The 27544-nt window shown below is 44.6% G+C and overlaps 1 protein-coding gene across 1 annotated transcript; it reads left to right on the forward strand.

Annotated features, from left to right (window-relative positions):
* The first annotated feature begins 5067 nt into the window (after window positions 1–5067).
* Window positions 5068–26544, forward strand: pgm3 (phosphoglucomutase 3). The gene is made up of 13 exons (XM_078405133.1): window positions 5068–5223; window positions 7523–7731; window positions 8878–9062; window positions 11061–11128; window positions 11688–11821; window positions 12813–13008; window positions 13538–13695; window positions 18508–18591; window positions 19389–19487; window positions 21233–21352; window positions 22791–22913; window positions 23845–24018; window positions 24978–26544. Exons 2-13 carry the CDS (start codon window positions 7525–7527, stop codon window positions 25065–25067), a joined length of 1638 nt encoding a protein of 545 aa, XP_078261259.1. The 5' UTR covers window positions 5068–5223; window positions 7523–7524; the 3' UTR covers window positions 25068–26544.
* The last annotated feature ends 1000 nt before the right edge of the window (window positions 26545–27544 follow it).

Consider the following 27544-nt stretch of genomic DNA (forward strand, 5'->3'; position numbering starts at 1 on the left):
GCGTGATAGCGTCGGCGGCGGCGCGAGGTTCAAAATCTTTTTAGGGGTGGGAACCTCTGCCACCCAGAATGTGTCAAGTCATATACAATTCTGGTCGCCCTCCCATCGTAGGAGGGGGATTTGGTGGAGTGGTGCAGAAGAAGTTTACCAGAATAGAAAATAGGTGCAGGAGGAGGCCATTCGGCCCTTCGATAGACTCGCCCCGCCGGTGCTGGAGTAACCCAGTGGGTAGGCAGCATCTCTGGAGAAAAAGGATTTGTGCCATTTTGGTCCAGGACCCTTCTTTAAAATGTGTAGGAAGGAACTGTAGATGGAATGGAATACTTTCTTGCCACATGTGACTCGGCACAGTCAAATTCTTTGCTACATACCCAATGTATACAAATAGCAGTCAGCTACGGCGCTGACAAAGTTACAAAGCACGCCAAATCCTCCTTTTGTTCTCTCCTCCCACGCCAGGTCCCCATTGTTCTTTGCTCTCCCCCCCCCCCCTCCCCAATTGTCTATTGTCCCCCCCCACCTCCCTCACGGTGGTCCCCCCACGCCGTGTCGTCCATTGTTCTTCCCCTCCCCCCCTCACAGTGGTCCTCCACGTCTCATCGACCGCGGGTCGACCCGCGAGGCATCGCTGCTGCCGCCGCCGAGGCCCTATCGTCGCTGTTGTCGACGCCCCACTTCACGTCTCCGTGGTGCTGACCCGGGCCCCAGCCGCGGGCTTCGTCAGCCACTCCGCCGACCCGAACTCCAACCCGCGAGGCCTCGATCCGAGCTTCTACGCGTCGATCCGGAAGGCATCGAGACGCGGTGCCTTGATAAAGGACCGGCGCGTTCCCAGTCCACAGCCCATCGGGTCGGTTTGCATTTGTTTACATTGAAGATAGACATACAATGCTGGAGTAACTCAGCGGGTTAGGCAGCATCTCTGGAGAGAAGGAATAGGTGATGTTTTGGGTTGAGACCCTTCTTCAGACTGAAGGGAGAGGGAAACTAGAGGTGTGAATCTAAAAAACGCATGAATGAAAGGTATGAAAATAAATCAAATCCAGCAACAATTGATCATCGTTGCTGGCTTTGATTTGTTCTTTTTATTCATTCATTTGCCCTTCAGAATGCTGCCTGGATTATAAGGTATTTGCTGTTAGCAGAGTAATAACAAGGAACTGCTGATCTGGTTTCCAAAAAAAGTCTCAAATTACTGGAGTAATTCAGGGGAACAGGCAGCATCTCTGGAGAACATGGATAGATGATGTTTCGGGCGGGGACCATTCTTCAGACTGATTGCAGGGGAGCGAGAAAGAAACCTGGAAAAGATGAGGGGCAGGTCAGAGCATAGCCAGTAATATAAGAAAATAACTGCAGATGCTGGTACAAATCGAAGGTATTTATTCACAAAATGCTGGAGTAACTCAGCAGGTCAGGGAGTATAAGATAATAACTGCAGATGCTGGTACAAATCGAAGGTATTTATTCACAAAATGCTGGAGTAACTCAGCAGGTCAGGCAGCATCTCAGGAGAGAAGGAATGGGTGACGTTTCGGGAAAAAACCCGAGGCAGAAGATGGAGGCGCAGGCAAGTCCTAAGAAAGCAGATGTGGCTGTGGTAGCGAGTCAGAGATAGTTTTTTTTAACAAGTGATTGTTTTTTTTATTAGCACGCAGTACCTGTTACAGGCCTCCAGTCTGGAAAAACAACTCTGCACCACCACCCTGTCTCCTTTTTTTCAAACCAATTTTGAATCCAATTGGCTAGCTTGCAGTGGATCCCATGTGATCTAACTTTCTGGGCCAGCCTACCATGTGGTGCCATGTCAAAGATCCTGCTGACATCCAGAGAGAAAACGTCTACAGCTGTGCCTTCATCAAGCTTCTTCATCACCGCTTCAAAAAACAATCACATTTTTCAGGCACGATTTCCACTCACAAAGCCTAATTAGTCTTAGTCTTTCCAAATGCATGTATATCCCAACTAGCAGAATCTGCTCCAATGACTTGCCCACAATTTATGTTAGGCTCACTGACCGGCGGTTCCCAATACTGAAACATAATGAAAGTACCATATATACTCCCTTTCCCATTTCCCTCTGTAATCAGTCTGAATAATTTGTGTCTATCTTCATTATAAACCAGTATCTGCAGCTCCTTGCTACACACTTCATCAGAAGTAATTTTGGCTTAATTTGCCAACTTTCTGAGAAAGAATAGAGCCAAACACGTTCACACAGCACAATCTCACCTAGCCTTAAGCATTTTGCCAGAAAGGGTGGTTCACATTGCGAAGTGGTTGATAGATTTCTCACTTCTTACTGGAATAAGCACACATACCTGCAGGACACACACCTGCTTTATTCCTGACAGGCAGGTGTGTTAGAATATAATTTTGATTCGGTGAAGGTAAAGCTGTGTGTTTCAAACACATGAAGCAGAAAGAAAGCACAGTGCTATAGCTTGTGATCGCCGGGCTGATCAAGATGATTGACTGCACCAACAATTTTTCTCGCTGTCACTGAAACTGGACACACATCAAAGAGATGTTACTATCCACTGACGTTTCAGCATATTTTAGTTATTGGGTTCTTAACCAGGGTAGGGGTTTTAAAAACCAGAGGACATATCTTTAAGGCGACAAGATTTAATAGGAATTTGAGGGGCAATTTTTTCCACTCAGAAGGTGGAGGGTATATGGAACGAGGTGCCAGAGGAGGTAGTTGAAGCAAATACTATAGCATTACTTGGACAAGTACATGGATAGGAAGGGTTTAGAGAGATATTGACCAAATGTGATCTTACATGGGGTAAACTTGGTCGCCATGTACATGATGGGCCAAATGGCCTGCTTCCAGGCTGTATAGATCTATGGCTTTGTCTGAAGAAGTGTTTTGAAATGTCGTCTATGCATGTTATAAAGAAGTGTTGCCTGACCTGCTGAGTTACTCCAACATTCTGTGTCCTTTATGACACATCATTGGAACATCAATAGATAATAATAATTTTATGAGCAACTCAACACAAGCGAATATGTATATATGGAAATTATGATTAGATAGTTCTGTTGAAACATTGCATTTTTTGGTCTACATTATTTGTTAGTTTTCATCCAAATTAAGTGGCAATGGTATTGTGTCCCACAGGTTACTTTACAACATTATGTGATTCCATTGTATATGGAATTTAAAAACAAACTACAGATCATGGAAATTTGAAATTCAAAAATATAAAATGCTGGAACCATTCAGCAGGAAGATTCAGTGGTGCAATGGGTAGAGCTGCTGCTTCACAGTGCCAGGGTTCATACATTCATAGAGCAGATTAAGCCTGTTGCCCCATAAGACAACTCCGCCATTCAATCATGGCTGATCTACCTTTCCTTCTCAATCCCATTCTCCTGCCTTCGCCCCATAACCTCTGACACCCTTACTAATCAAGAATCTGCCAATCTCTGCCTTGAATTCAATCTATCCATTGAATTGGCCTCCACAGCCGTTTGTGCCAATGAATTCCACAGATTTACCACTCTCTGACTAAAGAAGTTCCTCCTCGTCTCCTTTCTAACGATACATCCATTTATTCTGAGGCTATGGCCTCTGGTCCTAGACTCACCCACTAGCGAAAACATCCTCTCCACATTCACTCTATCCAGGCCGTTCACTATTCAGTAAGAGACCCGGGTTCAATCCTGACCTCGGGTATTGTCTGAGTGTGGAGTTTGTACGTTCACTCTGTGACCATGTGGGCTTCTTCTGGGTGCTGCAGTTTCCTCCCATATCCCAAAGACGTGCAGATTTGTGGGTTAATTGGCCATGGCAAATTGCCCCGAATGTGTAGAGAGTGGATGAGAAAGTGGGAAATATAGAACTCGTGTGAACGGGGGATTGATGGTCAGTGTGGACTTGGTGGACTGAAGAGCCCGTTTTCATGCTGTATCTCTAATGGTCAAGCAACATCTATGACTTTACTTTACAGATACAGCGCAGAAACAAGCCCTTCAACACACCGAGTCAACGCCGACCAGCGACAACATCATACACTAGCACTTTCTTACACACTACGAACAATTTACAATTTTACCTATGCCAATTAACGTACAAACCTGTACGTCTTTGGAGTGTGGGAAGAAACTGGAGCACCCAGAGAAAACCTATGCGGTCATAAGGAGAACCTGAAACTCCGTTCAGACAGCACCCGTAGTCAGGCAGCATCCTGTAAGGCAGCAACTTTACCGTTGCCCTGTGCAAATGGAAATAAAATTAATCTTTCAGGTCAATAGACAATAGGTGCAGGAGTAGGCCATTCGGCCCTTCGAGCCAGCACCACCAATCAATGTGATCATGACTGATCATTCACAATCAGTACCCCGTTCCTGCCTTCTCCCCATACCCCCTGACTCCGCTATCTCTGTCCCTGCAAACCTCCAGGCCCCTCGGCTCGGGTTCTTCCCGCTGCTCCTCTCCCAGCTCGCTCAAACCCGTCCTTTCCTTCTCCTCCTCCTCCTCTTCTTCTCCCCCGCCGGCCGGTCGGCGGCCCTTTGCTTCTCGGCTTTGCTCTCTTGCCTCCCCTCCCGGCCGCGTTTCTCCTTCTCCCGCCGGCTGGCCAGACGTCTTCCCAGTTGCTTCTTGCGTCCGCGGGCTTGGCAGCCCTGCTCCCGGTTCCTCTTCCTCCGCCGGATCCCCCAGCTTCTTCCTCATTTTTTTACAGCACAAAAATTGGCTTATTGGCGGCTTTTTAAAGGTAAGAATGTACCTGTTGCATGTATTGGTAGTGTATGCTGTAAGCTGCCATGTCCTCCAGATGGCTTGAGCGACTCCGTGCGACACGCACTTTGACCTTACGTGCAACCCCCTAATATCTTCAGCGTAAACTGGCAGTTCCTTCCTATACATCATTTTCTGTCTATACTACACATTCAGACTGGGCAACCCAATTATAATATTACAATTTCATACATTGTAGAGAGTGCAGCAGAATATATTATTTTTAGAGAAGGAAAGACAGGGGCAACAATGTGATTATGGAAAGTATCTCCACACAAACCCGTGGCTTTTCCCGGCGATCCCACACACGCCGCCGCGCATGCGCGGCCCGGCGGCGGGGACGGGAAGGACGTGGCGGGAATGGTGGCAGTTGTTTGACCTCCCGCGCGCTCCCCTGGGCCGTCGGCCTCAACTCCGCTGCGGACCCCGGCGCCAGTTGTGTACCACTGCGGACGGGAGGCTGTCCCCACGACGAGGTAGGAAGGAAAGGGGCTGATGGTAGTTCCGATTTAAATTGCACCGATCGCGTCTACCGACACACATGAAGCCTGACGACGTGATGGTCCTCCAGTGGACCGGACCTGGCTCCGAGGATGGTCCTCCAGGGGACGGAGACCCTCAGCGGACTGGAATGGACCTCCTCAGGATGTGCCATTTGCCACTTCCCTGCCGACATGGAGTGTGTGAGGTTGCAGCCCCTTTTTGAGTATTTGAAGGGGCTGCTTCTCTTCTGGCTGCACTTCAAGCCCTATCGTTCTCATCTTTGAACATCCCGTGCATAGGGGAGTGGGTAGAACCGAGGGTGTCCTGGTTGTTTTGCACCTGGGTTGGTCAAGCTGGCCATTCATGGGTCACGGCGCCAGGCAGACAAGGGCACAGCCACAGCCGACTGCCTGCCCGCTTTCCGGGGTCGCGTCTATGCCATGGTGTCCTTCGAAAAGGAACGTGCGGTGTCCACAGGCACCATGAGGGAGGGGATCGAGGACCTCTGGGCACCGCGGGCGGTCAGATACATCCTGGACCAGGATTGGAGTAGATCGAAGATAGACAAAATGGGACGGGCAGCTTCTCAGGGGAGAAGGAACGGGTGACGTTTCGGGTTCTGCCTGTCCTGCCTGAGTTACTCCAGCGTTTTGTGTCTATCTTTGGTGTAAAACTAGTATCTGCAGTTTCTTTCTACACTAGGATTGTAGTATAGTTATTTAATATTTAGTATATTTGGTATTTAGGAATATTTAAGATTATTTGGTATTTTTTGTATTTGGTTGTGGGTGTGTTCTAACTGTTTGTATTGTCAATATTATTGTTGTAAATAATTGATTAAATATATTTTTGGGGAAAAAAAGATGGGTCCTCCTAGGATGGTCCCCGTGGGGACAGGTCTTTCCTGGGGATGGGACCTCCTAGGGACGGTCTTCCGAGGATGGTCATCCTGGGGACAGTTGGGATTCTAGGAACTGGAACTGTTGACATTTTGATCAAAACCCAAAATGCTGGAGGAACATGGCCGGTCAGGCAGCATCTGTGGAGGAAATGGACACGGGTTTTGTGAAGGGACTCGCACCGTGTCCTACTTATACTGGCTCTCCCCTTGCTCTTTCAGTCCACCTGCGCCTTTAGTTTGTGTTCGGCCTCTTCCTGCCAATGGAGAGGGCCAAAATCAGCAAAGGAATTGGAAGAGGAAATAAAATGGTTCTAGAAAGCCATTGTAGACAAAGCATAGGTGCTGGGCAAAATTGCACTTAATCTGCTCTTAGCATCTTTGATGTAGAGGAAGCCAGTTGAGAGCACCAAATGCAAGAGGTGTGGTTGGCAGACATGCAAGTGAATCTCTTTCTCATCTTAAAGGGATGCTTTGGTCTCTGTTTCAAGGACATCTCGGATATCTTGGAGTTAAAGGCTTATCCAATATTTCCTCAGTTAAATTTTTTTTGTCTTGGCAACATGTTTGTAAATCTGAAGAAACAAGCATCTGCAGATGCTGGTTTACAAAAAAAAAGACACAAAGTACTGAACTAACTCTGGGTCTGGTCGCATCTCAGGAGAACATGGCGCCCATGACATTTCATCCCCAGTGCCATTCAGTCTGAAGAAGGATCCTGACCCAAAATGTCACCTATCCATGTTCTCCAGAGATAGTGCCTGGCCCGCTGAATTACTCCAGCATTTTGTAAATCTCTTTTGCATTCTTGTACACCTGTTCAGTAATATAACCACAACTGTACAGATTACTGGGATGACACTAACTAGTAAAATGCATGATAATTTTACTAGTTACTAAAATGTTACGTATTGTAACATTCCTGTTCATTTATTCTTTATCTTGTATGAAAAAGCAAAGGCCCCTATGCCTTTTTAACACTTATTAACCTGTCCTAGTACCTGTATAGATATATCGACATACAGTCTACCCATTCATATCTTGTCGATGGATGGTTCTAAAATGATTTGTAAGATTTAAAGGGAAACCTGTTATATAACCAGCAATATTTAAAACATACTGTTTAAGGCATAAAATTACGATGTTTGGAAGCAAAACATGTACTTGGGATTCAGACTATTTCAAGCATGTTAGCTGAATTCCAGCTTATGTGTATGCTATCGAGATTCATAGTGAATGAAGGGAAAGTACAGATTTCAGTAATCATACAGTTCTTGCAAAGACAACATTGTTACCTCAGGCCTTGTAGTTAAACACTAAATTGTTTTGTTGCAGACACGTGACATTTTCCCATTTCTACTATTTTTATCTCGAGCTTTAATTTCTCGGTGCAGGCATGGCTTATTTTGAAGACATAGAGATGATTTCTGGACAGCATCCTAAACCTGTGGGGCTAGTTCTTGAATACGGCACAGCAGGTTTCCGAGCCAAGGCAGAACAACTCGATCATGTAATGTATCGAATGGGCCTGCTGGCGGTCCTGAGGGCAAAGAAAACTGCAAGTACCATCGGTGTAATGGTCACAGCCTCACATAACCCAGAGGTAATTCTCCACGGTCAATGTGTGCGTTTAAAGGGAAGCTGGCTATTCATCATTCTAATTTGAATTTGATCATTCTGAATGTGTAGTTGCTAAAAACTGGCAACTGTGATCCCATTAGAACCATAACACTAATTTCACCAAAGGTATGGAAAATCACAATGTCTTGCCCACAAAAAGCAGGACATATCCAGTTGGGTCAGTTAGCACCCATTAATTTACTATCCCTTTAGCAAAACAGTAATGAAAGGGGGGGTGTCAACAGTGCAAACAATTAAGATTCACTCACAGATAATCGGCTAATTTTTCCTAATTTTCTGTACTGTTGGGGCTACTTTGCTTAAGATTTCATTACTGTCTTGGTTCAGACATACATGATAGAGCTGAATTCCAACATGGATGTGAGAATGCCTGACCTGCTGAGTTACTCCAGCATTTTGTGAAATAAATACCTTCGATGTGAGAATGACAGCTCTTGACAATAAAGCAGCATTTGACTCAATATTGTGTCAAAAGGTCTCTGGTAGGGTGAAGTTTGCATGTATTTGTGTATAGTAATTTATTGTATAGTAAATTATTGTATAGTAAATTATAGTAAGAATAAGGGGTATGCCATTTAGAACTGAGATGAGGAAAAACTTTTTCAGTCAGAGAGTTGTGAATCTGTGGAATTCTCTGCCTCAGAAGGCAGTGGAGGCCAATTGTCTGAATGCATTCAAGAGAGAGCTAGATAGAGCTCTTAAGGATAGCGGAGTCAGGGGGTATGGGGAGAAGGCAGGAACGGGGAACTGATTGAGAATGATCAGCCATGATCACATTAAATGGCAGTGCTGGCTCAAAGGGCCGAATGGCCTCCTGCACCTATTGTCTATTGTTATTGTTAGTTATTAACTATACTATATCACAACCTGCTGTGAATCTGCATCCTCTTCACATACTGCTCACAACTCTCACTGCCACCAAGCTTTGTATCCTTGGTGGCAATTACCAGCAACACATTAAGTCTGCGCATTGATCACATTAATTGAGCAGCAGGAAATCAGAAAAATAACATACAAAGCTGAAAACACAGTATGAGTCAACATCTCTACCTCAGACCGTCTTAATTTCTTTTACAGAGCCATATTAAATTATTCCTTTCCATTACAGGAAGACAATGGAGTGAAATTAGTTGATCCTCATGGAGAGATGCTTGCATCAGCCTGGGAAGCATATGCCACCCAGTTAGCAAATGCAGAAGACCAGAATTTAAAATCTGTCTTAACCAATATCATTGAAAAGGAATCTGTGAACCTGCAAGATGTGGCTCGGATATTTCTTGGTAGAGACACACGGTATGTGTTATGGTTCTGGGATTACAGTTGCAGCTGGAATCTTAGAACATCTAGTTTATTTCTTATTTTGTGGGAGTGTGAAAGACTCATCAGGTGATTTGATTTTGTGCTTGTATGTGATAATTTTAATCTGATTAGTGTAGCAAGAAGGGAACTTTTTGCTATTTGTGAATTTGGTATTACTTCTATTGTGGTATCTCCTCATCTCGAAAACAATTCACCGTTGATGATGAAATTCTCCATTGTCTTCAATGCATCAGCGAAGCCTTGGTTGATTGAGCAAAAGGGTCTTTGAAGTTCAAGGCATCAAACTTGCTGCAAAACCCATGATCTACTGGACAGATACAATTCCTGCTCTGCCGTACGCTTCAACACCTGAACTATCACAGGCAATTGCACCGTTAGATATCTTAAGAACACAAATATTTGAGATTTTGGCCTGCTGTAGTTTTGTACAAATTTTTGGAAGCAGTACTGATGAAAACGGTTATGAATTTTGGAGTCAAAAGAGAATACAGAGCCTGAACAATATGTAGGCAGTTTGGCAACTTGTTCTATGCATATAGGCGACCATTTTGAACAATAAAACTTTCAAATGCTGGAAATCTGAAATAAAACCAGAAAATACCAGAAGTGCTCAACAAATGCAACAACATCCATGGTAAGCAAAGCACTGTCACTGTTTCCAGTTGAAGGCCCTTCATTGGATGAAGCATCATTGACCTGAAGCATCGACTCTGTTTCTCATACAAATGTTGACACAAGGAACTGCAGACACGGGTTTACAAAAAAAAGACAAAGTGCTGGAGTAACTCCGCGGATCAAGCAGCATCTCTGGAGAACATGGATAGTTGATATTATGGGTTGGGAGCCTTCAGACCACCATCTGATTTGTAGACATTTACCTTGGCCATTAGAAGTATGTCATATTTATTTATCGTGTTTGTTTGCACTTCCAGCATTGGCAGAGGTTTGGAAAGGCAAAACCAAACAAGTGCGGTGATGCTGAATAGCAGTTTTTGTCAACTGCTGGTTATTAATATTAATGGTGGATGGGATACGTATCTTGTAAAACATTTCCTGCTCTGTAGAACATTCGGGGTTAGGAGGGATAGATCAGCCATGGTTGAATGGCGGAATAGACTTAATGGGCCGAATGGCCTAATTCTACTATCACTTATGACCTTATCATATTAGTGAACTAGATTGTTTTTATAACATTCCTTTAGTTTAATGATTCTTGTTACTAGTGAACTCACTTTATTCATCTATATATTTATTTCTTCAGATCGACACAGAAGGTGTCCATTTATCCCATGAAGTCAATCCAGGTTTCCAGCAGAGCTATCCCATCAATCCCATTCGCCATGTACCATCTGCAATTTTGTCTCTCTCGGGCTCATCAACTCCCCTTTGTTTTTTTGTTAATTACCTACACAAAGGGAGGATATTTAAAGCAGTTAACTAACCGATCAGCACATTTTCAGGATGTTGCCCCTGCAGTCCCTCTTAAATTTCTACCCATGGCCCAGATTCTGGCTGTTCATAATAACATCATTAATCCATCATATTGCTTGCATTGTATAAAATAATAAGTGAATTACATACCTGCCCCCACCTCCCTTCCAACTTTCTCCTCCCTCCTTCAGTCTGCAGGGTCTCAACCCGAAACATGTTGTTCCCTTTATGTCTTTATCTCCTACACACCTATATGTCTATTTGTCTTTAGGCTTTGAGTTTTCTGATTGAAAAAATATGATATTGTTGGAGATGTAAATTAATTCAAACAATAGTTACCAATTAATTATCAATTTATGGCTCAATTTTATGAAGAGATTTATAAGAAGCTTTAAATGACCAAAATACATGGCCTACTTTCCTGCTGTATGGTTTGTTTATTTATTTAACCAAGATAAGCTACATTTATTTCTTTGTGTGCGTGTGTCTGTCAGTATTCTGATCCTGTAATTTTGTGTTCTGAATGTTTTTCATCTTCAGGCCCAGTAGCCTAGAGCTTTCCCAGGCTGTTGTTGATGGTGTATGTGTCTTAGGAGGAGCTTATCAAGGTATGTGCTGAGGTTAGGATAACAGTTGCATCTTCCAAAAGTGATCTCGGAATGTACATTTTGTTCTGTTTGAATGTTAAAATTATATTTTAACTCTTCAGCCGTGATTCACGGCACAACCACTACTGGATGACTCCCAAAATGTTGACAAATATAAAGATTAGTTGCAATCAAGTGCAGAACGTCCAGTGGAAAAACACAATCTTTAAAAATGCTTGTCAAAGTACACTTTAAAAAAAACACACAAAAGTTCTGGAGTAATGCAGCAGGTCAGGCAGCATCTCTGGAGGACATAGATAGCTGACATTTTGAGTAGAATGGTCCAGAAACATCACCTGTCCATGTCCTCCATCGATGCTGCCTGACCCGCTGAGTTACTCTAGCAATTGTGCTATTTTCACATCCTCTTTTAAACTCTTGGATCACATTGTATTGCCACTAAATTCACAAAACAGGGGCCCTGGATATTCTGGTGCTGCGATTGCCAGCACTGAAAAGATTAAATGTCGGATTGATGTTAAGCGTTTAGTTTTAAATTATGTGATTCGCTTTGTTGCAGACTATGGTCTTGTCAGCACTCCACAGCTGCACTATATGGTTTGTTGTCGGAATACCATGGAGCAGTATGGAATTGCAACAGTCGAAGGATATTACCAGAAACTTTCTCGTGCATTTATTGCCTTGACTAAGCAGGTATTTTATTTTTCTATCTATAAGAAGAATTGATTTTTTTTTTTAAATACCGATTCAAATTGTCAATTAAAATCCAAATTCTACTAAATATGTCTAAATTTGACAGCAGTGTGATTGATTAGTTTAGTTTAGAGACGCAGTGTGGAAACCGACCAGCGATCCCCGTATGCTACGCATGAGGGACAATTTCAATTTTACCGAAGCCTATTAACCTGCAAACCTTCACATCTTTGGAGTGTGGGAGGGCACCGGAGAAAACATAGGTGGTCACAGGGGGAACGTACAAATTCTGTACAGACTGCACCCGTATTCAAGATCGAACCCGGATGAACAGAACTATCCTTTGAGTGTTATTTATTAATTGATCACAGCTTTATCAGTTCCTTATTTTGGACTTATCTCGTTGGTCTTCTGATCATGCACAATGGGCCAGCAATCAAGGGAAAGGCTTTCCCTGTAGAGGGTGCATGTGATAGATGTAGGTTAAGCACCTGGGATCCAGAACATAATTGGGAGTGTTCTTCAGCTGGTTCATCTGTGACCCTACTCTCTCTCATAAAGAATGAAGCTGAAGATTACATTCAAAGTAAAAAATGCTAAGTGCTGGAGAAATTCAACAGGCCAGGCAGTATCTGTGGAGGGAGGGACAGGCGACGTTTCCCAAACTGGAACATCACCTGTCCATTATTCCATAGATGTTGCCTGACCCACTGAGTTTTTCTAGCACTTTGTGTTTTGAGTAATCTGTGGGTCTTAAACTGAAACGCTTTGAATAGTTAAGACGTGAAGTGTTACAGGGAGAAGGCAGGAGAGAGGGAAAATGATCCAGCCATGATCAAATGGCGGAGCGGACTAGATGGGCCCAATGCCTAATTCTGCTCCTCTGTCTAATGGAAAGTATAATTTACTGAGATAGTCGAATGAGAATGAGTTTTTGTGAAATCTGTCTCAAACACATTGTTGATGTATCTCAATATTTCATCTGCTACAGGTACCCTGCCATCCAGAAGAAATGAGACAACTGAATGTGGATGGGGCAAATGGGATAGGTGCGCTAAAGCTAAATGAATTGGAGCCTTATCTTGAGAAGAAGCTGAAGTTAAAGTTGTGTAATGATGGTACAACTGGCAAACTCAACTACCTCTGTGGTGCGGACTTTGTAAAAGTTCAACAGAAGCCACCTCAAGGCAAGTTTTAATGTTATTTTTTAAGGTCATTTTTTAGCTATAACTTTAGCTATAAAAACTCTTCCGACATTCTCAGAGGCATACATCCATTGCGTCGTAACGTAGTGTTTACAAATCTTACCCGACACCCTTGCCACTCGTGCCCTCTGGGGTGAAATCCCTTCCCTGATTTGAGGGGCGTCTCTACCACACCCTGCCTCCTAATGTCCAGCAGCGGGAGGATCCTAGACTGTGGGAGGTGAAGACCGCACTCTAGTCGGGGATAGAATGGTCCAGTTGCCTGATAACAGCTGGGAAGAAACTGCCCCTGAATCTGGAGGTGTGTGTTTTCACACTTCTGTACCTGTTGTCTGATTGGCGAGGGGAGAAGGGAGAGTGAGACTAGTCCTTTATTATGCTGGCGACCTTGCTGGTATTTCTGCATGAGTGATCATTAGACAATGTCATTGCTAAAGGAAGGAGGGCTTCTGTTTAATGTCTGTCCTGTCACTGTAGAAAATGTTAACAGCTGCACTTTGAATCGCTGCAGGTTTGGATATGAAGGCAAATGAACGAAGCTGCTCATTTGACGGTGATGCTGACAGAATTGTATATTATTACATTGATGAATCTGGGTGTTTCCACCTCCTTGATGGTGATAAGATTGCAACTTTAATAATTACATTTCTAAAAGAACTTCTTGCCAAGGTATGTTTTCCAGAGATGCTACCTGATGCACAAACAGCACCCGAGGTCAGGATCGAACCCGTGTCTCTGGCGATAGACAATAGACAATAGGTGCAGGAGTAGGCCATTCAGCCCTTCGAGCCAGCACCGCCATTCAATGCGATCATGGCTGATCACTCTCAATCAGTACCCCGTTCCTGCCTTTTCCCCATACCCCCTCACTCCGCTATCCTTAAGAGCTCTATCCAGCTCTCTCTTGAAAGCATCCAACGAACTGGCCTCCACTGCCTTCTGAGGCAGAGAATTCCACACCTTCACCACTCTCTGACTGAAAAAGTTCTTCCTCATCTCCGTTCTAAATGGTGAGGTAGTGCCTCTACCTGTTGCGCCACTGTTCCAAAAACGGCTGTTTTCTGTACCTTACAGTTCCAGCTTAATCTTCTAATTCTTCACCTGCCTCCACGTGTCTTCATTCATCGATTAATTAGACAGCACCAAAAGGATTGGTCTCTAAATTATAATAATGCCTTTGTTCTCTCCACTCCCCCCTTTTCTTATTATTTAAAAACATATTTATTTTTCCTGGCTTGGCCTACTGAGTTACTCCAGCACTTAGTGTCTTTTATTTTGTCTTCCAACATCTGCAGTTACTTGTGTCTCTAAAGTTTTTTTTCTCTATCAGCTCACTGGGATATATTTTTCAAAAACAAATTCAGTCATTATCTTTAAAAACGACAATTAGAAAAGACAGACACAAAATGCTGGAGTAATTCAGGGGGACAGGTAGCATCTCTGGAGAAAGGAATGGGTGACGTTTCAGTCGGACTGACTGTGGAAAGGGTCTAAGCCCGAAACGACACCTATTCCTTTTCTCCAGAGATGCTTCCTTACCCGCTGCATTACTGCAGCTTTTTGTGTTTGTTCCCAACGCTTTATAATAATAATAATAAAAAACATTTATTTTATATCGCGCTTTTCCAAGTGCTCAAAGACGCTTTACAAAACAGTAATGACGTAAAAACAAACAGACGAACTGTCCTGACGGAGAAGCGGCGAACAAATAGCGCCAGCGTCCTCTCACGTCAGAGTCCGGCAGTAGGCCCCGATGGTGTGACGGGCAGAGTGCTGAGGGAATGTGCAGACCAATTATCTGAGGTCTTCACAAAAATCTTCAACCTGTCCCTTTTAAAATCCACCATCCCTCGCTGCCTGAAGTCCGCCATAATCATCCCACTGCCGAAAAAGTCTGTCATCAGCAGTCTTAACGACTACCGTCCGGTAGCACTCACACCGGTCATCACAAAGTGCTTCGAGAGACTGGTCCTGCAGCACATCAAAGCCAGCCTCCCACCCACCTTCGACCCACACCAGTTTGCCTACAGAGCAAATAGGTCTACAGGGGATGCCATCGACACTGCTCTTCACACTGCACTGACCCACCTTGAACACCAGGGGAGCTATGTGAGGATGCTCTTCCTCGACTTCAGCTCTGCCTTTAACACGGTCATCCCGAGCAGACTGGTCACCAAACTTTCCGACCTTGGATTTTCCCAAACCATCTGCAAATGGATCAAGGACTTTCTGACCAACCGCCCCCAGACAGTCAAAATAGGCCCTCACCTCTCCTCCACCATTACACTGAGCACCGGCTCACCACAGGGCTGTGTGTTGAGCCCCATCCTTTACTCCCTCTACACTCACGACTGCGCCCCCACCCATCCCACCAACACCATCATCAAGTTCGCGGATGACACGACTGTGGTTGGACTCATCTCAGAAGGAGATGAGACAGCCTATAGGGATGAAATCCAAAGGCTGGCAGCATGGTGTTCAGTGAACAATCTGGTCCTGAACTCCTCCAAAACAAAGGAACTTATAATTGACTTTAGGAAAACCAGTGGAGATTACGACCCACTCTACATCAATGGGGTCTGTGTGGAAAGGGTACCAGCTTTCAGGTTCCTGGGTACGCACATCGCAGAGGATCTCACCTGGTCTACCAACACCATCACCACAGTAAAGAAGGCACAGCAGAGACTCCACTTCCTGAGGATCCTCAGGAAAACCAACCTGCAGGAGAAGCTCATGTTGTCCTTCTATCGCTGCTCCATCGAGAGTGTGCTGGCATACTGTATAACCACATGGTATGCCAGCTGCTCAGAAAAGGACAGGAAGGCCCTTCAGAGGGTCATCACGACGGCCCAGAAAATCATCGGCTGCTCACTGCCCTCCCTGGAGCACCTGTTCAGCCTACGCTGCCTCAGTAGAGCAGGCAAAATAATAAAAGATCCATCCCACCCCGGCCACCGTCTGTTTGTTCATCTGCCCTCTGGTCGACGTTTCAGGTCGATAAAATCCCGAACAAACAGACTTAAGAACAGTTTTTACCCCAGGGCCATACGAGAACTGAACACTACCTTTGCACTAGGCAACACTAAAAAATCTTTGTACTTAACATAATTGTATTTAATTGTATTTATGTATTTATTTGTTTTTGCATTTATTGCATATATGTTTGTACGCACCGTCAGGATTGGCTATTTTTTAATTTCGTTGTACTCGTTGCAATGACAATAAATGAATATTATTATTATTATTATTAATTACAATTTTAACACAAACAGCCATCACAGTGATTGCTCCAGGCACACCCTCACTGATGGAAGGCAAAGAAAAGTCTCATCTCCTCCTCATTCTTCTCCCGTGGTGCCACGAGGCGATCGAGGCTCCCGACTTTTGAAGCCCCCACCGGGTGATGGAAAGTCCCAGGGCCGAGCTGAGCAGGCTTTCTGACTTCACTTCAGATTTTCTGTGTCTAAAGACAATGGGGAAGATGCGGGCAGATAGGGGAAGGGAATCTGCTGGGTAGAGAGCATGGGTGGTAGATGGATGAAACCGGGGGGGGGGGGAGAGAGAAAATGGGTGATAGGGTTGTGGATGGTGGAGGGGGTTAAGTGGAAAAGGGACGGGGGACGGGGGGGTTGTGGTGGGAGGGGAAGTGAAATGCCTTGCAATTATTGCTCATTTTACCCACCACCCCACCTCACCTAATGGCTCCCATTATCACCATCCTTACTTACACCAGACTCCAGCACTGGCAGTCTTTTTGTTCCCTTTTATCACCTTCCAGCAGCTGTCTCCGCCATTGGCCTCTCTTCCCCCTAGCTGTCCATCGTCCTTCACCCTTCCTGGATCCACATATCCCCTTTGAAAAAGTGTCTCGACCCGAAACACCACCCATTCCTTCTCTCCAGAGATGTTGCCTGTTCCGCTGAGTTACTCCAGCATTTTTGGTCTACCTTTGGTTAAAACCAGTATCTGCAGTTCCTTCCTACACATGTTCTCTTCTAGCTCCTGCCTCATCCCTCCGTCTTGTCCATCTCCACTCTCAGTCCTGATGCAGCGTCTTGACTCAAAAGGTAGACAAATTCCTCCCCCCCCTTCCCTCCACTTCCACACACACACACATGCTTGACCTACTTCAATTCCTCCACAGATTGTTTGGTTGCTTTGGATTCCATCTTCTGCAGTCTTTTGTGTCTCCAATAACTGGAAAACCAATATCAAGGATGGGCCTTCGACTGAGAGTGTACAGTGCTAGTTAAGTGCAGCGTGGGATGCAGGAAGGTCGAAGCTGTCTCAGTGTCATTTAAGTTGCCCCAGTTGTCAGCATGACCTTGGCAGTGGCTGGGCTTAAGTTTATTAACTAAAGATTTAGTCGTTTGCTTTCCTTTAGTATTTCCTCATTGTATTTACCCCTTCTATACAGCTATTCTGTTTTGCAGCCTTACGATGAGTGATATTTAGGTTAGTTATTTTCACGAATGGAATGTGCATTCTTGGTTTGCTGTGTTATGGGGACATGGTTTGTTGGTAATCCTTAATTTAAATCTGTTGGTCCCTGCTTTGCTTCAAAATGCCAAAAATTGTTTTAAGAATGGCCTTTAAAATACTCTGTGCACCCCTGCAGTTATTTCCATTTCATCTTTCTTGTTTGTTGTGATACAATATGTTTATTGTGTTCACCTGAGAACTTGTCCTTCCCCCTGCCTCTGACTCCATCTAAAGTTCATGCTGACTCAGGAAATCAGTCAACATAATCAAGGACCATTTTCACCCTGGTTATTCCCTCTTCCGACCCCCAGCCTCTAGTTGAGCAGAAGATACAAATGCTTGAAAGCGCGTTCTTCCTTGCTGTTATCAGACAGAACAGTCCTATAAGCTAGGGTGTAGTCCCGATCTCCCAACCTACCTCAATGCAGAGCTTGCATTTTCTTTTATTTACACTTTCTCTAACTAATGCTATAATTCTATAACACTATACTCTGCACTGTGGTATTTTTGTCCTGGCATTTTCAATGGCTTGATTGCACTCATACAATATGATTTGTTAGCACGCAAACAAAGTTTTCATTGTATCTTGGTACATGTGACAATAATAAACCAATACCAATTAAATTCCAATTAGGTTAACCCATTGGAAAATGAAAAATGAAATCAATTAGGGAGAAATTAAAGTGGAGCATTTCTAGTTTGGCAGAAAGTGTCTCCCATGCACTTGATACCGTGTGATTACAAGAGTTTTCAGCAAATGTAAATGCAGCACAGTGTTGTTATAGGATTGTATCCTGAATGAGCAGAGTTTGGACTTTGGAGCAGTGAGTTTAATTGTTTGGCTGCAGATTTTGATCGCCTCCTAATTCCCAAACAAACATCATAACTTCACTTTGGAGTGGCAAGAGATGTATATAAATACATCTGCAAGGTTCCATAATTATTGTACCTGAGCTAACTGTAGCCATTAACAGTAGTAATTGTACTCTTCTTGCTTAGGCAGATTTAGATGTGCAGATAGCAGTGGTACAGACTGCCTATGCAAATGGCAGCTCAACAAGATACATCGAAGATGTCATGAAGGTAATCAGATTCTGAGAATGGATTATTACTCAATCTGTAATACTTATGCAAACTGCTCACAATGGTGGGCACCCTGGTTTAGCTAGTAAAGCTACAGAGCTCCAGCAATCCAAATTCAATCCTGACCTCGGGTGCTATCTGTGGGGTGTTTGCATGTTCTCCCAGTGACCGTGTGTCATTCCTCTGGATGCTCTCGTTTTCTCTCATCCCAGGCAGCTGGCTGATAGGTTAATTGGCCTCTGTAAATTATCCTAAGTGTGTCAGGAGTGGATGGAATTTGGGGAGCGGGACAATTGATGAACAATTAGGAGGATAAAATGGGATTAGTGTAAATTCATGTTTGAAGGATAGCATGGACCCCAAGAATCCCTTTCCTGCTAAAAAAGAAACAAACTGCTGGAGTAACAGCGGGTCAGGCAGCATTTCTAGAGGACATGGATAGGTGATGTTTCTGTAGGGACCCTTCAGACTGATGAGGTTCCCCTGGTGATGTTCAGTCTGAAGGAATATGCTGGCCCAAAACATCACCTATTCATGTTTTTCAGTTGCTGGGTTACTCCAGAATTGTGCCTTTTTAAAAAATCTGTGGTTCCCTGTTTCTCCAATCTCTTTCCTGCTGTATGGTTCTATAACACAGAGTACCATTGCCTTATCATGTAATTTTATTGGATGGAGTTCCAAAAATCAGTCAAGAGTAATACAAATCACGTTACGTATAGATGCCAAGCCATTATGGCTTTAAATAACCGTGTGTCTGTTGCCTGACTTCTAATGTGTATACCTGTGGTTTTTCTCAGGTTCCTGTACACTGTGTGAACACAGGAGTGAAGTTTTTGCACCATAAAGCTCAGGAATTTGACATTGGGGTTTACTTTGAAGCAAATGGTCACGGCACTGTAAGTGACTTTGAATGAAGAGTTTATCTCATCCCTTGCAGTGTACAAAGGTTGCATGATCTTTGGAATTGAGTTGTTATACTAAAGGCAGAATACATAAAAATTAAAAGAAATTGATTAACCCATAAATTGATTAAAAATCTGTCATAAAGCTAGAAAGTGCAGAGAAGATTCATGACGATGTTGCTGGGACTTGAGGGCCTGAGCTATAGGGAGAGTGGACAGGCGAAGACTTTATTCCTTAGAGAGCAGATGAGGGGAATAGAAATGATGAATTTCACAGATCTTTCACACAAGGTAGGGAAATCAAGAACCAGAGGATATTGGTTTAAGGTGAGAGAGGCAGGATTTAATACGAACTTGAGGGGCAACATTTGCACACAGTAGGTGGTAGGTATATGAAATAAGCTGTCAGAGGAGGTACAATAACAACATTGAAAAGACACGGAGCACGTGGAGAGGAAAGGTTTCGAGGGATATGAGCCCAACGCAGACAGGTAGGACTAGTGTAGATGGGACATCTGAGTCTCATGGACGAGTTGAGCCGAAGAGCCTGTTTCCATGCTGTATGACTGATTCCACATAGATAAGGCAAATTTCTCAACATAGTGATTTGTTTGCCGAGTGGGTTTACAGAGCACAGAATGATCACAAGATATAATTGTTGTGGTTGTTACACATTTCGGTACCCAGTTACAGGAGAACGCAGATTGGGCACAGTACCTGTCTTGACCACCCACTTTCTCCTTATGAGGTTATGGTAAGAACGTCAGGTGAGCAGAATAACGAACACTGGTGGCTCAGAATAGGCATGTAAATGTGCCACTGCTTTGAGTTTTAATTTTAATTTGATCACCTTGCTGCGGTGTGCAAAAATGAGTTATTACATTCTGCACAGAATAATTACGTACGTGACCACAAAACATCCGACGATATGAAAAGACGAAGGTGAGGATTACTCTTGGGTTATCTGCTGGAAATAATGGTAGACTCGCAGAAAAGTGTGCTTACCCCCAGTCCACCTATCTGCTGATCAAATTTATTTATTCACAAAATGCTGGAGTAACTCAGAAGGTTAGGCAGCATCTCGGGAGAATGCTCCCGAGAATTTCTCCCGAGATGCTGCCTGACCTGCTGAGTTACTCCAGCATTTTGTGAATAAATCGATTTGTACCAGCAACTGTAGTTATTTTCTTATATATATCTGCTGATCAAACCCCCCCTCACCTCCAGTCCACCTATCTGCTGATCAAAACCCCCCCTCACCTGTACCCACCTATCACTCGCCAAGCTTTGCTCTGCCCCACCTCTCTTTTCCAGCTTCATCCCCCCCTACTCCATCAGCCTGAGGAAGGGTCCCAGCCATTAACATCGGTTGTCCAATTCCGACTGATGCTGCCTGACCCACCGAGTTTCACCAGCTCTTTGCATTTTGCTGAAGATTTCAACATGTGCAGTCCCTCGTGTCCCCATTACAGTTACATTAAATGTGTTTGTAAGTGGATTTGTTTTTCAAATCAAAAATAGCATTGCAAATTGCATGCAATACAACATGAGTAATGCTGATGAGAAATTGGTATTATTCATTTGAGGAAATAAGAAATCCTGATATTGGAAATGCAGTCTCTCTGTCCGATATAAAGGATAGATTGATTTAAAGGTGTACCTGGAATTAAGAATTACACTTTCAGCAATACTCTATCAAGCAAATATGACATGTCCTGGCCTGTTTATTCCAACTTAAGGTCCTCTTCAGTAAAACAGCTGAGAGCAAAATCCGGCAGATGGCCCAGGACCAGAGCCAAACGAGAGAGAAAAGCAATGCAGCCAAAATGCTTGAAAATACCATTGACCTGATCAACCAGGTGAGTGAAACGTGGCAGCAAAGCATATTGTAATTTGCTATTCCATTGATTCACGATGAGCTACAGGAGGATAATTTAATTAATGGAGCGCTAATAGAGGTTGGATTAAGGAATTTATGCCTCCTTGTGGGTGGAAGCTGCTGGTATTTGCTTGCTGCAGCAGAACAGGGAGCTCGGGGTGGACGTTGGCGACACTGGATAGGTAAGCCTAGAAAATGTGAATATTGACATTCTATAGTAGAGGTCTTAACAAGATCTAGCCAGGCTTCCGTGCCCGAGAACTGTTCGTAACCCAAACTGTGCGAGTCGTAAATAAACTGGAACGATGTGTGAGAGCACAGGAACAGCACTGACAGGGAAACGAGTGGGGAGGGCGGCTGCCAGCCGGCCTCACCGTCTCAGTGTGCGAGTCCACTTGGCGCTCCTGGCTCTGCTTAGCCTGACCCAGCCCCTGATCATTGTGGCTTGGGGTCGGAGTGAGTGGCGGGGAGAGCAGGCATGTGGAAGTGTTCCATCTGGTGGAAGGTGCCAGCAGCAGACAGCAAATCTGTCCCCCATCCACCCCGAGTCTCCCAAACACTTCATATGTTCTAGGAGCAGAATGAGGCCATTCAGCCCAGTAAGTCTACACCATTCAATCATGGCTGATCTATCTCTCCCTATCAACCCCATTCTCCTGCCTTTTCCCCATAACCCTTGACACCTGTACTAATCAGGAATCTATCAATCTCCACCTTAAAAATATCCATTGACTTGACCTCCACTGCCTTCTGTGGCAATGAATTCCACAGATTCACCACTAAAGAAATTCCTCCTCATCTCCTTTCTAGAGGTACGTCCTTTTATTCTGAGACTATGGCTTCTGGTACTGGACTCCCACTAGTGCAAACATCCATATGTTCATTTGGACGATCATAACGCGGCAAGGACCTATAGAGTTATAGCATAGATAGAGGCTATTTGGTTGATTATGGCTGCAGAGTGAGAGTCCTACAGCATGGAAACAGGCCCTTTGGCCCAACTTGTTCATGCCCCCCCAAGATGTCCCATCGACACTAGTCCAATTTACCTGCATTTGACCCATTTCCCTCCAAACCTTTCCTCTCCATGTACCTGTCCCGGGTGTTGTTTCAATGCCATTATAGTACAGCTTTGCTGCTTTACTACCTCTCCCCACAGCAACTCTCTGGTTCCACCCATCGGGTCTTTCTGTACAGTCTAGCAAATCTTTCCTCGCCATCTAATTACCCAATTCCCTCTCAGCCGCATTGGAGTAGTGTAAACATAATCGATCTGTTTTGGCAACGTTTTCTCTTCCTGATAGGAAGTACGAATAGATATATTGGATTATACTTTTTTGAATGATCTACCTTGAGGTTTGAAGAGGATGTTGAGGCCTTCACTTTATTAAGTGCTCTTGTTAATGCTGCCTTTGCAGACAGTTGGTGATGCTATATCAGACCTGCTGACAATTGAGGCCATTCTATCCATCAAAGGTCTGACTGTCCAGCAGTGGGATTTCATCTACACTGACCTTCCTAACAGACAATTGAAAGTAAAGGTGAGACCATGCTTTGTACAATGTTCATTTAAAAGATTGGAGGTTTTGAAGGGATGTGGGGCATTGTCACGGAAAAGACTTGAGGGCGGTGTCCAATGTGTTGTGGGTTCTAGTTTTGGAGTTTGGAGAGCCTACTGTAGGTTAACTCTTCACTGCAATTCCGAGGGAGTGCAGCACAGTTCAAGGTGCCATCTTTCAGACAGAGCATAAAGACCCTTAATTTGAGAAACAAAGAAGTCAGATGCTAGTTTATACCAAGGGTAAATACAAAGTGCTGGAGTAACTCAGCAGATCAGGCAGCATCTCTGGGGGAAAAGGATGGGTGATGTTTCAGGTCGGGACTGTTCTTCAGACTGAAAGAGGATCCTGACCTGAAACATCACCCATCTTTTTTCTGCAGAGATGCTGTCTGACCCGCTGAGTTATTCCAGCACTTTGTGTCTATCCACATCATTGCTATGTTGTTTCGTTGGGTCACATTATTTACTTTTACTTCTTTTCCATGAAATATCCTTAAGGGATTAGACAGGCTAGATGCAGGAGAAATGTTCCCACTGTTGGGGGAGTCCAGAACCAGGGGTCACAGTTTAAGAATAAGGGGTAGGCCATTTAGGACTGAGATGAGGAAAAACCTTTTCACCTAGAGTTGTGAATCTGGAATTCTCTGCCACAGAATGCAGTGGAGGCCAATTCACTGGATGTTTTCAAGAGAGTTAGATACAGCTCTTAGGGCTAACGGAATCATGGGATATGAGGAAAAAGCAGGAATGGGGTACTGATTTTGGATGATCAGCCATGAACATATTGAACTGCTGCGCCTATTTTCTGTTTCTAAAAACATTCTGCAGTTCAGAAGGACAGGGTGGTGAAGAAGGCCTTTGACTGTATTTTTAAAATTGCTAACATTGCCTAATGTTACGACTTGTACTAGGTGTCTGACCGACAAGTGATTGCCACTGTGGATGCTGGAAGGAGAGCAGTGTCTCCTGCAGGGCTGCAGGAGAAAATAGATGGTCTGGTGAAGACGTACACTTTGTCAAGAGCCTTTGTACGGCCATCGGGAACAGAAGACGTGATCAGAGTGTATGCTGAAGCTGACACTCAGGTACGGTTGGCACTAAAAACAGCTACTCCAGAGCAGATATGAAAAGAGTACAGACGATTTAGGAGGATGTTGCCAGGACTTGAGGGCCTGAGCTGTAGGAAGAGGTTGAGCAGGCTACAACGTTATTCCTTGGAGCGCAGGACGTTGAGGGGTGATCTTAGAGAGGTGTACAAAATCATGAGAGGAATAGACAGGGTGAACGCATAGTATCTTTTACCCGGAGTAGGGTACAGCACAGAAACAGACCCTTTAGCCCATTTTGTCCAAGCTGACCAAGTTAGCATTTTGTGTTTGCCTTATTAGCCTGCATTTGGCCCATATGTCTCTGAACCTTTATTATCCACATAGCTGTCCAAATGTCTTTTTGAAAGTGATAATTCTGTAGCTTCCTCTGGCAACTCATTCCAGATACTACCATCTAAGAAAATGTATCCAGCCTATTGAATCTCTCCCTTTAACTCAAGCCGGCAAGTCGAGGTAACATCCTGGTGAATTTCTTCTGTACCCTTTCCAACAAAGTGGCAACTTTCCTAGATTTGGGTGACCAGAACTACACACAGTCCAGTAAGTGTGATCTTACTAACAAATCATGCAGCTGCATCATGATGTCCCAACTTTTGCACTCATTACCTTTCCCAGTGAAGACATGCATGTCAAACACCTTCTTCGCCACGCTGTCCACCTGACTCGCCACTCAGGGAACCATGCACCTCCAGACTCTCCAGAGCTCTACCATTTAATGTGCAAATCCTGCCTTGGTTTGACATATCAAAGTGCAACACCTCACACTTGTCAGTTATATTCCATTTGCCATTCCTTGGCCCACCTTTCCAACTGATCTGTTGTAAGTTTCCTGTTGCAAACTTTGATATCCTTATATTGTCCACTGTACTACCAATTCTGGTGTCTTCTGTAAATTTGCAAGTGTTGCAAAGTGTAATTTCTTATTTGCTTTGCAGGCTAATGCAGATATCTTGGCGTATGAAGTGAGCCTTGTGGTGTTTAGAATGGCAGGAGGTTTGGGAGAGGAACCCAAGTTGCTGCATTAAGGAACGCTGGTGAAATGGCCTACTACCCCCTTGAGTGCCCTTGTATATTTACACTGCACCCAGATACTGGTGGTGGTTTGGAGGAATTTCTGATAAGCTTAAACTAAATGTGCTGGTACTCTTTATTTGGCCCCGAATAGTAGAAGTCTCACAATATTTTTTTAATTACATTTCATGAATGGTTAGCCTGAACTTTAAATCTTCTACTTAAAATATGTACTTACATTTTCAGACTGGTAGTCCCAGGATTGAATGAAGATACACAAACCTGGAGAATTTAATTTGGGCATCTTGACAGATTAACAATGTTAATTGATTCTCATAGGATGATATTTAAGGTTTGCTTTTAATTAGAAGGGAGTTTAGTTTACTATTGTAGTGATCAGCAAAGAAACATACTTGTATCACAACCAGAAACAAGCTGGATCAGAAATAAGGCTAGGTTTATTTTGACATTTAAAGTTGTATACTGGTAACATTGCTGTAAAGAAGGAGAGGGGATCATGGTGGAGGAATAGACTCAAATAATCTAACCTAGCACAAAGTGAATAATGGGAATCTTGTAAACTTTCTACTCTATTTATATTTCCTTACTGATGGATGAACGGAACTTTAATATCTGGAGCAAAGATGTGACTTAATTACTAGCCTGCCTTGCATCATATGTTTTACTGAAAAGAATTCATTGTTTTTCTTGCTGCCTCAATGTGCTTTGCAACAAGTAGGCCGACAAACCAGAGGACAATTTATGTGTTAGCTGATTAGCAAAACAAGTTAATGTTGTGGAGTTCTTCATCAATGTAACCACAATGTGAAGGAGGATGTTCTGTTTAAAGTACTTTTCATATCCTCCAGGCATTTTCATCTAAAGTGTGCAATAATTGCATACCACGAAGGTCTTGATTATTTAGATCTTTGTTCCAGAGACACACGGGACTGGAACCTTGTGCCAAAAACAAACTGCTGAAAGAACGCAACGGATCAGGCAGTGTCTGTGAAAGGAAGTGCGCAGTTGATATTTCGGGGGCGGCGTGGAGGCGCAGCAGTAGAGTTGCTGCCTTGTAGCGCCAGAGACCCAAGTTCGATCCTGACTAAGGATGCTGTCCGTAAGGAGTTTGTACGTTCTCCCTGTAACCGCGTGGGTTTTCTCCGGTTGCATCTCAAGTCTAAAGTAAAGTCTAAAGTCAGGATCATTCTTCAGTCCAAGTCCTGACTAAACATTGACCGTGCATTTCCTTCCACAGATGCTGCCTGTCCCACTGAGTTCCTCCAACAGTTTGTTTCTGCTCAAAATTAGAACAATGAAGTAAATCACCAGAGAACTAATTGTTTTATCCTCTGCTTTAGCAGAATAAATAGTTTTTACACAATCAGTTATCGATCATAGCAAATTTGTTGCCTCAAAAATGGATGCTGGTGTTTATTCAATGAAAGATTAAAGCAGTTTTATCTAAATATTTTATAGTTCCTCATCACAGCTACTGTAAAGGAAGATTAAACAAGTGTAACTCTGCAATTTTATGCTGTTTATAATCAAGATGTGTTCTCAGAAAAGTAAACATGTAATGTAATGAAAAGTAAAGATGGAGTCACAGATGGAGCAGCAGGACACCAGGCGCCTTTGGCAGGGGCTACGGACTATAACTAGCTACAGGTCCAGCAACCCCTCAACCGGAAGTGCCGGCTCCTCCTTAGCTGATGACCTGAACTCTTTTTATGCACGGTTTGAGACGGGTAACACCACCAGCTCGCCGTCTAAAAACAGCACCGAAGGGGCGCTGGCTGGCGAGGCTGGAGGGGGATCCACCGCCGGGGATGTGCACACATTCTCGGTGTCCGAGCATGAGGTGAGGTGAGGTGGGCTCTGACGCGGGTGAACACGAGGAAAGCTGGAGGCCCAGATGGTATATCTGGGCGAGTACTAAAGTCTTGTGCTACTCAGCTTGCTCCAGTGCTCACCACAATATTCAACCTCTCCTTGGCAAAGTCCGTGGTCCCTGCATGCTTCAAAAGATCCATCATTGTACCGGTGCCGCGCCGGGCGATGTTAGGTCCCGCGGCCGAGCCGCACCGGGCGATGGAAGGCCCCGCGGCCGAGCCGCGCCGGGCGATGTTAGGTCCCGCGGCCGAGCCGCACCGGGCGATGGAAGGCCCCGCGGCCGAGCCGGGCGATGTTAGGTCCCGCGGCCGAGCCGCACCGGGCGATGTTAAGTCCAGCGGCCGAGCCGCACCAGCGATGAAAAGTCCCGCGGCCGCGCCGAGCGATGTTAGGCCCCGCGGCCGAGCCGCACCGGGCGATGTTAGGCCCCCCGGCCGAGCCGCACCGGGCGATGTTAGGCCCCCCGGCCGAGCGGCGCCGGGCGATGTTAGGCCCCCCGGCCGAGCCGCACCGGGCGCTGTTAAGTCCAGTGGCCGAGCCGCGCCAGCGATGTTAGGCCCCGCGGCCGAGCCGCACCGGGCGATGGAAGGCCCCGCGG

The sequence above is a fragment of the Rhinoraja longicauda genome, chromosome 9 (genome assembly GCF_053455715.1).
Source record: "Rhinoraja longicauda isolate Sanriku21f chromosome 9, sRhiLon1.1, whole genome shotgun sequence".
Lineage (NCBI taxonomy): Eukaryota > Metazoa > Chordata > Chondrichthyes > Rajiformes > Arhynchobatidae > Rhinoraja > Rhinoraja longicauda.